We start from the raw sequence: 13,457 nt of genomic DNA, 5'->3' as shown, positions 1-13,457 counted from the left end.
GGGTTCTACATTTTAGAACAAAAAAAAAATTACAAACTTAATTCGAATCTCTTTCACAGAAATAATTAAGCAAACTCTGACCAACACCTACTTTTTTTTCTCCTGCATCAATTTTTGGGACCAGGGTGAATATCTATTTTTCATATTATACATTAAAATTAAACCCTTAGTTTAAGAAGATATATTTAACTGCTTGGCATATGCTGTGATTTTAGCTATAAAAGTGTTTTTGATTCCTGAAAGAAGTATTGCAACTCTAAATATCTCTGAGCTTACCCTCTCTCGACGTCGCATTCGTGCTGCTGACAACTGTAAAGTGTTTGCCAGTACAAAGTCCCCTCTGGTTTGAGAGGTAGCAGCAGTCAAACGAGGCTCATATAAATCTTCCAAGGGTATTTCAGATCCTTTAGGTCTTGGAGCAGCAAAAACCAGCATGTGACAACCCCCACAAGCAACCTACAGCTCACAAAAAGATCTGATTACTTCATTTGCAAGTATCAAGGATGCACTTTTCTTACAATCATCTCTAGGGACTTAGATGATAAAAGAGAAAAGTAGTAGAAGTAAGACAAAGCAAATGGCTTTAAATTAAGTTCCCAATTACACCAACAAAATAAAAGTACTTAATTACATTTATTAATGACTAGTGATCTATGTACACTTCTTCTTAGTTAAATACAATGTATTTGTACTGAACAGAACAAAAGTCAGACCTATCAAATTTTTTATTTAAAAGATAGCAACGACATTTCCACTGATTTTCAAGAGACTTTGGCTATTTATTTTGATACAAGTCACTTGAGAGCAACACTGATAGTTTCAAACCTAAATGTTTTATCACAAAATCAGCAAAATGTAAAATAAATTCAACACCCTCCAGCAGACACAATATTACTACATAAAGATCAGAGGTTTCACTTTTTAAAAGGTTTAAAACACTCGATGCTTCCAATAAAATTTCCTTCACCTCTAATTCCAGTAAACAAACAGAAGTGATCAATAGACTTTTGTTGCAAATTTTGTTCAGTTCTGAGTAATGTTAATATTTTTGATGCTGACAATTCTCTGTCATTTCTTCCACACCTCAAGAAGCAGATGAAAAAACTTGCCTTACACAATTCTCAGAAGAAAAGGCTATTCTTGCTTTCTTTTCCAGTTTGGATTTAAAAAAAACCCTCACATTTTCTTGAGGTTTAAAAATATCCCACCGTACAAAAATTTTCAAAATTTAAAAGATTACTCTCTGGTGTTTACAGAAAAGATATACATTTCCCCATAGTTCCAACCATCTAAGAGCAATAATAATTCAGTTTATAAGCTACCTCAGCTCTGAAGACCAAAACACCATAGCACAGGAGTACTGAATAAAACCCTAAACAGCAACCTGTACGTGTAGCCAAAGTCATTCTAAACTAAATTAACACTGGGCTAAGCATATATAGTATCATCTTTACTTCAGTTTCTGTTGTTCACTAAGTAAATGTAATGGAAAGAAATAATTTTATAATGATATTTCAGCTCTCATTAATAATGTGTTTCATAAAAAGATAAATGTTATGATGTCAGAGAGGAATGAACAAAAGTTTTACCAAAAGGACTGTGAATTTCAAGAAATTGTAACACAGAGTGGGATCAAACAGATTTGTAAAACTCTCTTCTCCAAATCCTAACTTTCCATGTCGTCCATCTCCAAAAGTAAACATCAGGCCATTCTCTGCATATGGGAATAAAAAGGATGTTAAAACAAATCTTCAATAGAAAACCAGGACAGAACCATTACAAAGGAACAGGCTATGAAAGTAAGAAATATTTCCCTTCCAAAAGCAAAATCTGAACAATTATTTTTAGATCTTCAACAGATAAATATTATTTAAAAATATGCATGTTTTCAGACAAAGTACTTTCTGAGATGTTGGTCTAGACAATTTGTAAAAAAACCTACCCCAACAAAATAATAAGAATTAAACTATACAGAAAAACAATGGCTTCTAAACAAGAATATTTGCTAGCAAGGCATAATTAGGAAGTTATAATCCCCCAGGAGATACAGAGTTATGCATGGCATGGCTGTGAGTCAGAAATTCCTGTTGAATTCACCTTTCTCACTGGCTCATTTCACCCTTAGAACCAGTAGTGGATATGTCTGCTACTGCTCATTGTATAAGGAAAGCTTTCACAGCATGATAGAGAGGTGCTATAAGTGGCTCCAGAATTTTGCACTCCCATACCTGCTATCACAGCAGTGTGATTTTCCCCACATGCAATGTTACAAATTTTATGCCTCTTCAAGCGTTTCACAGGCTTCGGTACTGAACTTTCAAACACAAAAGTTCCATGTCCCAGCTGCCCATACTGTCCAAGTCCAAAAGTATAAACGTCTGTCTCTGAAATTATACAGGCAAAGTTAACAACAAATATGCTGATACATTTATTTATTTATATAATAACCTATGTTTTATTCACCAAATGGAAGGCGACTGACAAACATCATTAAAAAATCAATTAAAAAATGTGCCAACTAATCAATTACATTTATCAATTATTAATATAAAACAAAATAAAAGAACATAAATCGAAGAACTAAGGTATACACAGAGAAGAATTTTAAATGGTTCAAGGTGCATTTTCTAACATAAATGCAAAATAATCCACTGATCATATGTACACAAAGCAAAGTTAAAAAAATGTACGGGAATTTACATACTGCAATCAATTCAAGACTACAATGTTTATACATTTATATGCATTTTCATGATAGCTTCATCTTAATTACTCATTAGCTCCATGAACACTGTATGGCCCTAAATATAATAGACAAGACCCCATAATTTGTATGTAAGAAGAGACTGGAACAGTAACAGAATAGGTTTCAGTATTCTGTTCAGCTAGCAAATCAGCCCTGCAATAAATACAGAGAACACTATAATTGTGTTATCTGGTGACAGAATAATCATCTTTCCACATTTATATTTTGTCTGTTTAATGGACTGTGTGTGCCAGGAAAAAGAATGAGAGCTTCTCCAAAGCAATAAAGATTCTTGGTGTGTCCATCCCTGGCACTCCATCACAACAGGGGAAGATTGTGAAGCTTGGAAATCTTGATGAGGTCATGCTGGAACAGAGAAGTTCTTTGGGAAAAAAGGAGAAGTTTTCCTAGAATTTTGTTTTCTGCCCCTTTTTCTTTTGCATGTTGGCAACAAAGGAAAAGTGAGAGAAATTCTACTTAAAGCACTTGAAAAATTATTATGAAAAAACAAGAAAGATTATGAATTGACAAAAAATATTCTATGTTAAATTAAACGAACTTTCCAATTTCAAGGGAACCGTGATGAAATAGCAACACTACCTATGGAAATGTTCTTTCTAGGAAAGTCTTTTCTTTTCTTTTCCTTATAAATTGTTCCACACTAAGATGTCATGAATTCACACCATAAAATAAAAAGCCCAGTGGTCACACATTTTTATAAATTGTAGATGAAAAGTATTGAGCAAACCTGTTTTTTTTTACTAAATGTAAAGCTCCCTCTGCTGGAAATTGTAGTCCAAGAAAGTAAAACCTTCTCGGGAGCTTTATAAAGTAAAACAAGTAATAAGAATTTTCCTGTAATATTTGGACTTCCTGCATAAGAATCAAGAAACTACACCTGAAAGACAGGAACTTTCTCTAAGCAAACAAAAGTCTCATCTTTATTTTAGTAAACTGCTTTCTCAGGATGGCTGATTCAAAAATTTATGTTTAGAAGTACCGCATTTCTTTGAACAAATCTTTGGAAACTGGCAGATATTTTAATTAGATGGCTTTATCTTATTAACGTAATTACTTTGAATGAACTACAAGTTGTTTTTTTTCTTTAATCCTTGCATGAAACGTGCAAAGTCTTCCGCATTTGTGTTGAGAGGGAGATGTTCTCAAATGTTAACTTTACAAGTGCACGGAATTTTTTCTTTCCTGTGTTTCTACTGAAAATGAGGAAAAAGGCTAATCCCAAGCCAGGTTAGAGTGCCTTTATATGATGAATAATTTCTTTTGCTGCCCTTATAGACCAGTGGCACCTAAATGTTGCTCCTCCTAAATTTGCTTCTTAGTGAATTATCAGGGTAGAGGAATAAAAAAAAACCTTGCACCTTTCTTAAATGATTCACCACCCTGGTGTAGAAGTGAGGTCACACCTCACTAATAACCCCCTTTAGTAGAAATTAGGTATTTTCTCCCATCTGTCTTTATAAATGCATGGAAAGAGTATGGAAAAGCAACCTCACACACTTCTTGATAAAATGACAGGGGTGAATTTCATCATTCCGAGCACAGCAGCAGCCCATGAGAGGGCCCTTGAAGGATAAAGAGAAATGGTTTCAGAGGTTGCACAGAAGACAATGGCTTTGCTGTTCCAGGTGACCTCCAGCACTTGAGTGCTGGAAGAGCTGTTTCTTTACTGCCTAGTTTCCTTTCTGGAAGAAAGGGGATATTTCCCTGTAGCTATGTCATCTTTCCTCTTCGCAGGCATCTTTTGTAATCTCTGTGATCATTTGCACTATCAATAAAACAGTCCTAGGCAAAAAGCTGTATAGCTTTCACATTATTTTTTACAACATGCCATTTGCTGACAGAACTGTATGAGCTCAAAGAGTGTTTTTCAGAATCATGTACTCCCTGCGATGTATCTAAGGCTACAGATGAAGCTAAAAAGTCCACAGAACTAAAAAGGAAGCAGACAGGTAAGCTTATATCATAGCAATACAGAATGGTTTGGGTTGGAAGAGACCTTAAAGATCATCTGGTTCCAACCTCCTGCAATGAGCAGGGATACTTTCAACTAGACTAGGTTGCTCCCATCCAGCCTGGCCTTGAACACAGCCAGGGATGGGACATCCACAACTTCTCTGGGCAACCTGTGCCAGGGCCTCAACACTCTCACAGTAAAGAATTTCTTCCTAATATCCAACCTAAACCTACTCTCTGTCAGTTTGAAGCCATTCCTCCTTGTCTTGTCACTTCAGGCTCTTGTAAAGAGTTCCTCTCCATTAATTTTTGTAGGCTCTGTTCAAGTACATGAAGACTGCCACTAGATCAGCCCAGAACCTTTTCTTCTCCAGGCAGAACAACCCCAATTCTCTCAGCCTTTCCTCACAGGGGAGGTGCTGCATCCCTCTAATCATCCTGGTGGCCTGTCCACATGAATTCATTCCCCTTGAACATTACCATTATTATTATTATTATTACTATAAATATTATGCCAATGAACTATTCACTCTCACAACAGCTTTATTTTTAAACAGCTTATACTGAAAAATGTTATTGTAAAAAAATCGACTGTCAACACAATGTTCAGTATTCAGAATTAGTAACTGGATTTAGGGATTTCAGTATAAATAGTATACAGACTTAAGAACGGTTTGAAAAATCTAATAATCCTGTATGGTTTGAATTGTGAGTTCTGACAGGAAAAGGTAGAGTTTTTATATCCTTTTTGTCCTCTTTCAAAAGGGTGCCTTGGCTTTCTTTTCTTTTTAAAAGACCTTGAGACAGAAGATGAAAAATCCAACATTTTACATACTAATGCACTAATGTTCTTATGTCAAACATTCTATTCTCAAAGGTCTGCTTCACTTTTTCCTTTGAAGAGCTATCTTTGCTTTCCTTCCCTTCAGAGAATGAAAGGAAGTAATATATCCTTCTACAGAAAAAAATATTCCCAGAGGATCTGTCCTCATCTGAAAAAAGCTGCAAGATATTAAGGCCACTCCAAATAATCCGTTTCTTCTTTTCCAGTTTCTAGATTCAGATTCATTATTTTTCTACCTTTTAAAACACCTTATTGAAAAAAAGCACACAAATTGGGATTGCTGCTCTCCCATATTTCATTTGAAAGTGATGACACCAACAGCTTTCATTTGCAGCACGAAGTACCTGCAAGCATTGGGGGTAGTCAGTGCAATTTTTCTGGTCTCTGAGAGAATGAATCTGAGATGAGGACAGGATCTTCTCAGACTGGCTGACTGACTGCCTTGAGATGAAAAGCTTTGTGGTCTCAAGATTTTGCACTATAGAATTTTTAAATGCAATTCTGTTTATTGTCTAGAACAATTGTAAATATTAAAGGCAGAGGTAACAATAGAGCTTGTAAAGATGATGGTTTCCAGTAGCACACTCAACATTTCTAAAAACAAGCTTTTAAAAATTGGGCTTTTTCATAAATTATTGCTCTCAACAATTTAATTCTCGTTCTCTGGGAAAAATAATGAGTTTCTCATTTTAGAATTTCAGAGGAAAAAAACCCAAATAATTATTTTAATTTTTACTTTCTACCTTTTGTTCTGATGATTGTAGAGATTCCAAGCAGTACCTTGATTTAATAACCCAGATAACAGTGGTTTTCACCACACAAAATTGCCAATAGAATAGACAACAGTCATAAAAAAGAAATCATATGAAGTGCTTAGGAGTAGACTAATTACACATGAGAGTCAGGAAGAAACTTGCCTTATACTCTGTAAGATAACTGAATTATGCTTTCTTCTAATCTGATAAACTCTAAGTAGAAATTATGTCAAGAAATGAGCCAAGATGAGCAACAGTTTTTCCATATGACATTTTCTCTTGTGCTTTTGCTATGTCAAATGAGATAGATGAAGCAGGGGAATATTCAACAGTCACACACTCAACTCTCATTTCCTGAGACTGAAATGTCACATCCTTAAAAACTGGAAAGACCCTGAAAGGATGAAAACTACACCAGTATATAATGTGTTACTAAAGGCAAGCAGCACCCATTTTCATGGAGTATGACACTTGAAATTGAGAATTTCTTCAAAATTTTATTACTTTCTTAATTTATGAAAATGAGTTTAAAAGAGGTGTAAATGTTTCTACCCCTCTTTAAAGGTATCTCATCAGAATTCTCAGTTTCTGGTCACACCACCTCAAGATGTAATTTAGGACCAATTTCAAGTGAAGTTTCTCATGCAAAGCCATTAATGTATGTATGTCACAGTCCCTTAAAATTTTTAGTACCTGTATCTATCTGTTTTCACAACTTTTTGCCCAAATTTTGCTTTGAGTCAAAAAATGCTCTCTGTGTTAACACTTCTGACTAAGTAGCTTTCATTTGAGACAGTATTGCCACTATTCTCCACTGTTTCACTCAAAGTGTCTTAGCCAGAAGTTCACATTTGTCACTTATTTAATAACAGCTGAATCACATGGAAAAAAAAAATCTATCTGATTTTTCCCTCTTATCACAACTATTAATCTTCAGGAAATGTATTTTGTTGGAGGATATAGTTTTCCTCTTTTTGTGACTCAACTAGGTCCTCTGGTGCTCAATACTTTGATCATCAACTGCCAGCTTAGACAGCACTGAATTTCTTTCTTACTTCTACTAAAGAATTTATTTCCATAAGCAAGCAAATATTACATATATGCATACTTATTACAGTATTTTCTTCACTGCATTTTTTCTATGGCATTTATATTTCCCTCTTTGTTCTAGCTCTTGTACAGATTTCACTATAATGATGATGGCATCCAGGTCTGTATCTTTCTTCTAAATCTCTATAACAGTCATTGGTTATAATGATTATTTTTATCACATGAAACACCATTAAGTCAAAATATCTATGGGTTGAATTCAGATTTATGGCTAAAAAATAATCAATTATGATAATCAAATTCTTTCTACAAAACTTCACTTTATAACTCATAAAATAATGCTATGATTTATGCATTTGTTGGTCCCAAATTTATGGCAGTTTTTTACTAATAATGATAATCTGATTTCAAATAAATAAATATATTTTGTAACATAGCATACTGCCAGGGTAAGACTGCCTGTTGGTGGAAGAAGGGAGACAAAGGTATTGAAATGTCAACAAATGTTTACATTACTTCCTGGATTAGCTACTGCTATTTCCTCTCTAGAGTTTTCCCAAATGGATTTTAACCTAGCCAGAATCTTGCAGCTTGACTCAATATACATAATCTTTCTCAGCATTTCACTTCCACCTTTACTCTTTCCAATGGCTTGCTGTACAACACCACATCTATTACTCACAATCACCCTCAGTTAGATTATCAGTTTGTATTTTAGAAAGTTTGGCTACTTAGCCTTGAATGCACACCACAAGATTGTCAAGAGACAACCACAGAGAACCTTCAGAATACAGATTTAAGGACTGATATCTCTACATCCAACTTGGTTTTACAGCTTTTTCATTTTTGCAGAAAAAAAATTACAAGCCATACAGTTTTACACATATTATATTCATTACAAGCTAAAGCTGATATTTTTGAACTATTTTCAGGCAAAGTCAAACTTACCTTTCCTGCTTCTACACCACTCTAGGTCAGGATAGGATTTGTGGAAAGAAATGGCTGGCACTGCCTTGCACATATGCCTTGGAAAAGCTAAGTCACCACTGGCAGACAACCATTCAACAGTTCAGTAACACACAGCATTTTCCAAGTACTATATATGTGGCCCTGTGAATTAATATCTAACATTTTTATTTGCTGATTTTCATAACCTGCACAATATGTCAAATGCATATGTCTGTACTGCTTTCATATTTATTCTAAAGATTCTGCTCAAAGGCACCAGCAAATTCTGTATCACAATAAGAGATATTTAATCCATTCAGGCATGCAGTAGATAGTGAAGCTACGTGAAAAGTGACTTCCTACATACCTTCCTAAATATTCAAGAGCATTTAAATTTACTACAGAATGGAAGCTTTCCTTCAGAATTTCCTTCTCACTGCAATAACAATTTCAAGCTCCTTAGAGGAAAGAAACATCAATCATCAGTGTTGCACCAGGTGGTGCTGGCTTATTACAATTCCAGTAAGAAAGGCACTCAGCCTACGTAAAGTTCTCTTAAAATGCTATTTATTGGAGCTAAGACTATAAAGAAAAAGAAGACAGGATCAATAACCTTCTGTCACTTCAGAGGCTGGGAGTCCCAAGCTGTGTGGAATTGAAAAGGACCCCAGCATGCTGTGCAGATCCTATCCATGGTAGGTTACCTCAGTTTGAGCTCTTACAGGATTTTCTTACATCCAAAACCACTATATACATCATTTATACTGATAAATTCAGCATTTTATATTGAATAAAAAGGACATTCACATTGGAACTTGCTGCTGAAGTTTCAGATAAAGCAAGGACAGGCAAGTAGTGTCAACCAGGAGCTGCCTGGAAGCTCCTCTGTTAAAATCACCTGGCCAAGTTCATCCTGTAGCCAGGGGACATGGGCAGAGCAGCACAGGCCTGCCTTAGCTGAGTGGTACATGGATTTCTACCTCCTTGGTGTACAATGGCCTTCCAGTTAGGATCAGCATCCAGCATTTCAATGGGATGTAAATTCTTTAGCGTTAATGGAGTTTAAATTACAGGGCTGTAAGAAAAGTCAGTAAAATTGCATACCTGTCAACACCACAGTGTGTTCTCCACCACAAGCAACCTTATTAACCTTTTCCATAATTCCCAGTACAGGCTGTGGGACTCTATTGTTCTTCAGCTGTTCAGGGAATAATCCCAGTTTCCCATTCACAGCTTCTCCAAAAGTATAGAGCTCACCATCTCCTGTGAAAATACAGAACAGGTATGGTTTCCAGCACACACTCAGGAGAAAGAATGGATTGTCAAGACTGCTGCAGACACAAATTACGAAGACAGAAAAGTGTAACAGCTGAACATATTTGTATAATGCCCAAACAGCTGTGAAAAGCACAGAATTCACAGAATCACTAGACTGGAAGAGACTTTCAAGATCATTGAGCCCAACCCATGCCCTAACACCTCAACTAAACCATGGCACTGAGTGCCACATCCAGTTTTTGTTAAACACATCCAGGGATGGTGACTCTACCACCTCCTTGGGCAGACAATTCTAGTACTTTATCACTCTTTCTGTAAAAAACTTTTTCCTAATATCCAACCTATATTTCCCTTGGCACAGCTTAAGACTGTGCCCTCTGGATCTGTCAGTGCTGCCTGGAGAAAGAGATCAACCCCCACCTGACCACAGCCACCTTTCAGGGAGTTGTAGAGAGGGATAAGGTCACCTCTGAGTCTCCCTTTCTCCAGGCTAAACACCCCCCAGCTCCCTCAGCCATTCCTCACAGGGCTTCTGCTCCAAGCTCTTTGCCCTCACTCTGCTTTGATGGGACAAAAAGGTGCTAGATTTGAGTCCCCTGCAAATTCCAAATCACAATATTTAGTCTGCAAGGAACATAGCCACAGGAAAACAAAACCATATACCTCCTGCTTCTGAGAGATGGTAATTCTCTCTGTAATCAGTATTTAAGTCAACTGAAGAATTGCTTGTAAGAATCTGAACTGAAACAGAAAATAATTTTGTGTGGAATTCTGATGGAAAATCAACCTGCCCAAGCAGGGTCATCCCTGAGCACATGGCACAGGATTGGGTCCAGACATTTCTGGAATATCTGCAGTGAGGGAGGCTCCGCGGGTGTCTGTCTGGGTGTCTGTCCCAGTGCTCGGTCACTGCACAGAGAAAGAACTCTTCCTCATGTTCAGGTGGAACTTCCTGGCCATCAGTTCCTGCCCATTCCTCCTGTCCCATTGCTGGGCACCACGGAGCAGAGCCTGGTCCATCCCTGAGCCATCCCTCACAGGCAAGGATGAGATCCCCCCTCAGCCTCATCTTCTCAAGGCTCTCTTACATTCTTCTGCTCCTCTTTTCTAAGAATTTTTCCAGTAATTTCAATCTGTCTGTGCTTCTTAAGAACCAGCAAATTACCTCAGCAGCAAAAAAGTAAATTTCATTACATTTCAAACCTACATACCATGTTTAGGCTTCTCTGTTCAGTTTGATTTCCTGTTTTAATTCTGATTTCATTGTTATATCTATGTGCAGAAATACTTTGCTGTTATTTGCATCAGCATCAATTTTCTGTTCTAAAACAGTAGCCAATTAAAAAGATAAAAATCAACAGCAATGTGAGGTTTTCTGTAACCAAAACATTCTGCTGACAAAAAGAGATTTTAAGCATTCTAAGTGGAAAAAAAAAAAAAAAAGAGGCAACAAAAAGAATCCTGTATTTTTTTTTTCAAGGTAAGTATTTTTTCAGTATTCTTAGATCAGCCATATATTTCTAAAAACAAGTTTTAAAAAACCCCAAAAATCACTTGGGAGACAACTACTTATGCAGTTCTCTTTGAAGAGACCAGCAGTTCTTTTTAAACACTATTGCACTGAAAAAATTAATCCAATCACTATCTAATTAAGAGGATTAGAGATTCAAATGGCCAAGCCTCCCAAACTAATCAAGTTTATTACATTTTTTCCACTTAATAATCCAGCTAACAAAGATAAAACCATTTACCAAAGCAATTTTTGAATACATTACACATCCCTTTTAGGCAAATAGTGGTCTAAAAACTATGAAAAATAGCAATCAAGCATGAACAGAACCCAGTCAAACCCAGATAAATTTTGTGTGCAGTACATCTGCATGCTGAGGACATGATGTACTGTGTGAGTACACCTGAATTTTAAGGACACCCTGTTTACAACAAAACCTGGTTATTTAATTTGTTCCTCTCATATGAGTCACACTCTCACATGTTGAACTTTCCCTAATGTGATTTTCTGTATCACTAAACTTAAAATCACAGGCGCATATCAAGAAAATGGACAAGTGAATGGAAAATGTCCCTCAAAGGACAATGTGGATTTGAGTGCATAGATAAGAGACCTGGCTAGTGGAAAATGAGGGGCAAAAATGATATGACAAAAGAATTGGATAACTCTAATATTTCTTGAATAAATGAAGAAGAAAAAGAAAAGAAATATTTATTAAGACCAAATTGGTTAAAAGTGTCTCCAACACTGAAATTCAGACCATGGAAGTGTTTGCGGGATGAATGATTCTTAAACCAGTCCTTAAAAATAATGATAAAATATATTAAAAAAAAAAAAAAGAATTCAAGGAAGTTGCAAAACTCTTTTTGAAAAGACATCTTCTCAATAAGAACCTATCTTGACCTTGATTACAGTTACAATTCAGGCAGGGGAAACACTAGAAGGGGGCTAAGACATTCAATTAATTTCTGTCTCCACACATCTAATTCTGCTGTAGAAGCCAGAGCAGTGGTGAGATGTATCAGCTCTTCCTGCTCTCCATCTCCTGCCATGGACAAATGAGCTGTGCATGCTTGCCAAGCTTAATACTTCCTGAAAAATTGTCCCCTCTTGAGTGTGTGGTCAAAGGAAAGGAAAGATCTGTATAAGTGCTCAAAATTGTTGCTACACCCTCCCAGCAGTTTATTTCTCTGTTGATTTGCTTGAGACATAACCCTGATACTGGGACACAATGTCCAAAGCCTGCAAAAAGGGAGGAAAGAAAACACATTGAAAAAATCCTGAAGAGAGCTGGAAGCTACAGACTAAGAACTTCTTTTCAGTGGAACTCTTTGACAAATGCAAAAGAGAGGGAAAGGGAGCAAACAATCATCTTTCAAATATGAACTGAGTAATCCTAATTTTCACATGGAATTGAGTTAGCCATTGCCTGTGCGTGTGCCTAGTTTAAATTTCAGAAGTGGGGTTTTTTTATTTAAAATATTCAGGATTTATTCTGTTCATCTATTCTACAACCACTTTGGCATCAGTGGAGTCCACACGTACATGGCAGAATACAGGTGACACATATTCAGCAGTTAAATTGTCTCCAAAGAAGGCCTTCTAGAAAGCAGAAGGAAGAAGGGTGACATCATGTTTTTGGAACTGTAAGAGGCATTGCTCTTGCCTTTATAGCAGTTAAACAACTTAAAGTTAAAAGTCTACTAAAAAAAGTCTAAAACCCAGCAATGTTAAAAAAAAAAAAAAAAAAAAAAAGAACTTCATTTTAAAAGGGGAAAAAAAAAAAAGCTGGCATCCATACTTCACCAATTTTTTATTCAATATTCCCTTATTAATGAGCATCCTGCCCTGGAGAGGGCACTCTGTGTCCACACTATGTTTTCTAGCATCCTCATGAGCCACCTTTCAGTTTTAACCCAGATATGCCTGCGTTCCCAACAGGTTTTTCAGCCAGCACACACCTTATGTCAAACATAAACATATCAAGAAAGGGAGCCACATGGGGCCAGGCTCATCAGCTCAGTCTGACAGCATCTACCAAGTTCTAAATCCTGCAAGGATGTTACACTATTAATGTATTGTTTGACGTGTAAAAATAAAAATGTGGTAATTCTATAGTATTCTAATAACTGGTAAGTAACACATCCTGTGACTATGGTATACTCAGAAAAAATGCATAAAGCTAATTTTTAAACACTGTGTAGCTACACATTGACAGTAGTGCAACAGAAAATCGATTCTGCAAAAGTACTTGGATGCCCAATATTAAATTTTTATGGCAGCTGAAGTATCAGTCAAATAAAACTGATGGCAAGGGGCCCAAGGAAAGTAATAAAAAAATTTATGCTTTCA

At 36.3% G+C, this 13,457-nt stretch overlaps 1 protein-coding gene across 1 annotated transcript in view; it reads right to left on the bottom strand.

Annotated features, from left to right (window-relative positions):
• RPGR (retinitis pigmentosa GTPase regulator) overlaps window positions 1–13,457 on the bottom strand; it is a 54,002-nt gene that overhangs the window by 23,920 nt on the left and 16,625 nt on the right. The window contains exons 7-10 of the mRNA XM_038142897.1: window positions 9,422–9,580; window positions 2,229–2,384; window positions 1,590–1,714; window positions 277–456 (exon numbers count right to left, since the gene is read on the bottom strand). Of these exons, the coding sequence (XP_037998825.1) occupies window positions 277–456; window positions 1,590–1,714; window positions 2,229–2,384; window positions 9,422–9,580 (620 nt within the window). The remainder of the gene's footprint in view (window positions 1–276; window positions 457–1,589; window positions 1,715–2,228; window positions 2,385–9,421; window positions 9,581–13,457) is intronic.

The sequence above is a fragment of the Motacilla alba genome, chromosome 1 (genome assembly GCF_015832195.1).
Source record: "Motacilla alba alba isolate MOTALB_02 chromosome 1, Motacilla_alba_V1.0_pri, whole genome shotgun sequence".
Classification (NCBI taxonomy): Eukaryota; Metazoa; Chordata; class Aves; order Passeriformes; family Motacillidae; genus Motacilla; species Motacilla alba.
The sequence above is the reverse complement of the archived record's forward strand: the minus strand, read 5'-3'. Positions and strand labels throughout refer to the sequence as shown.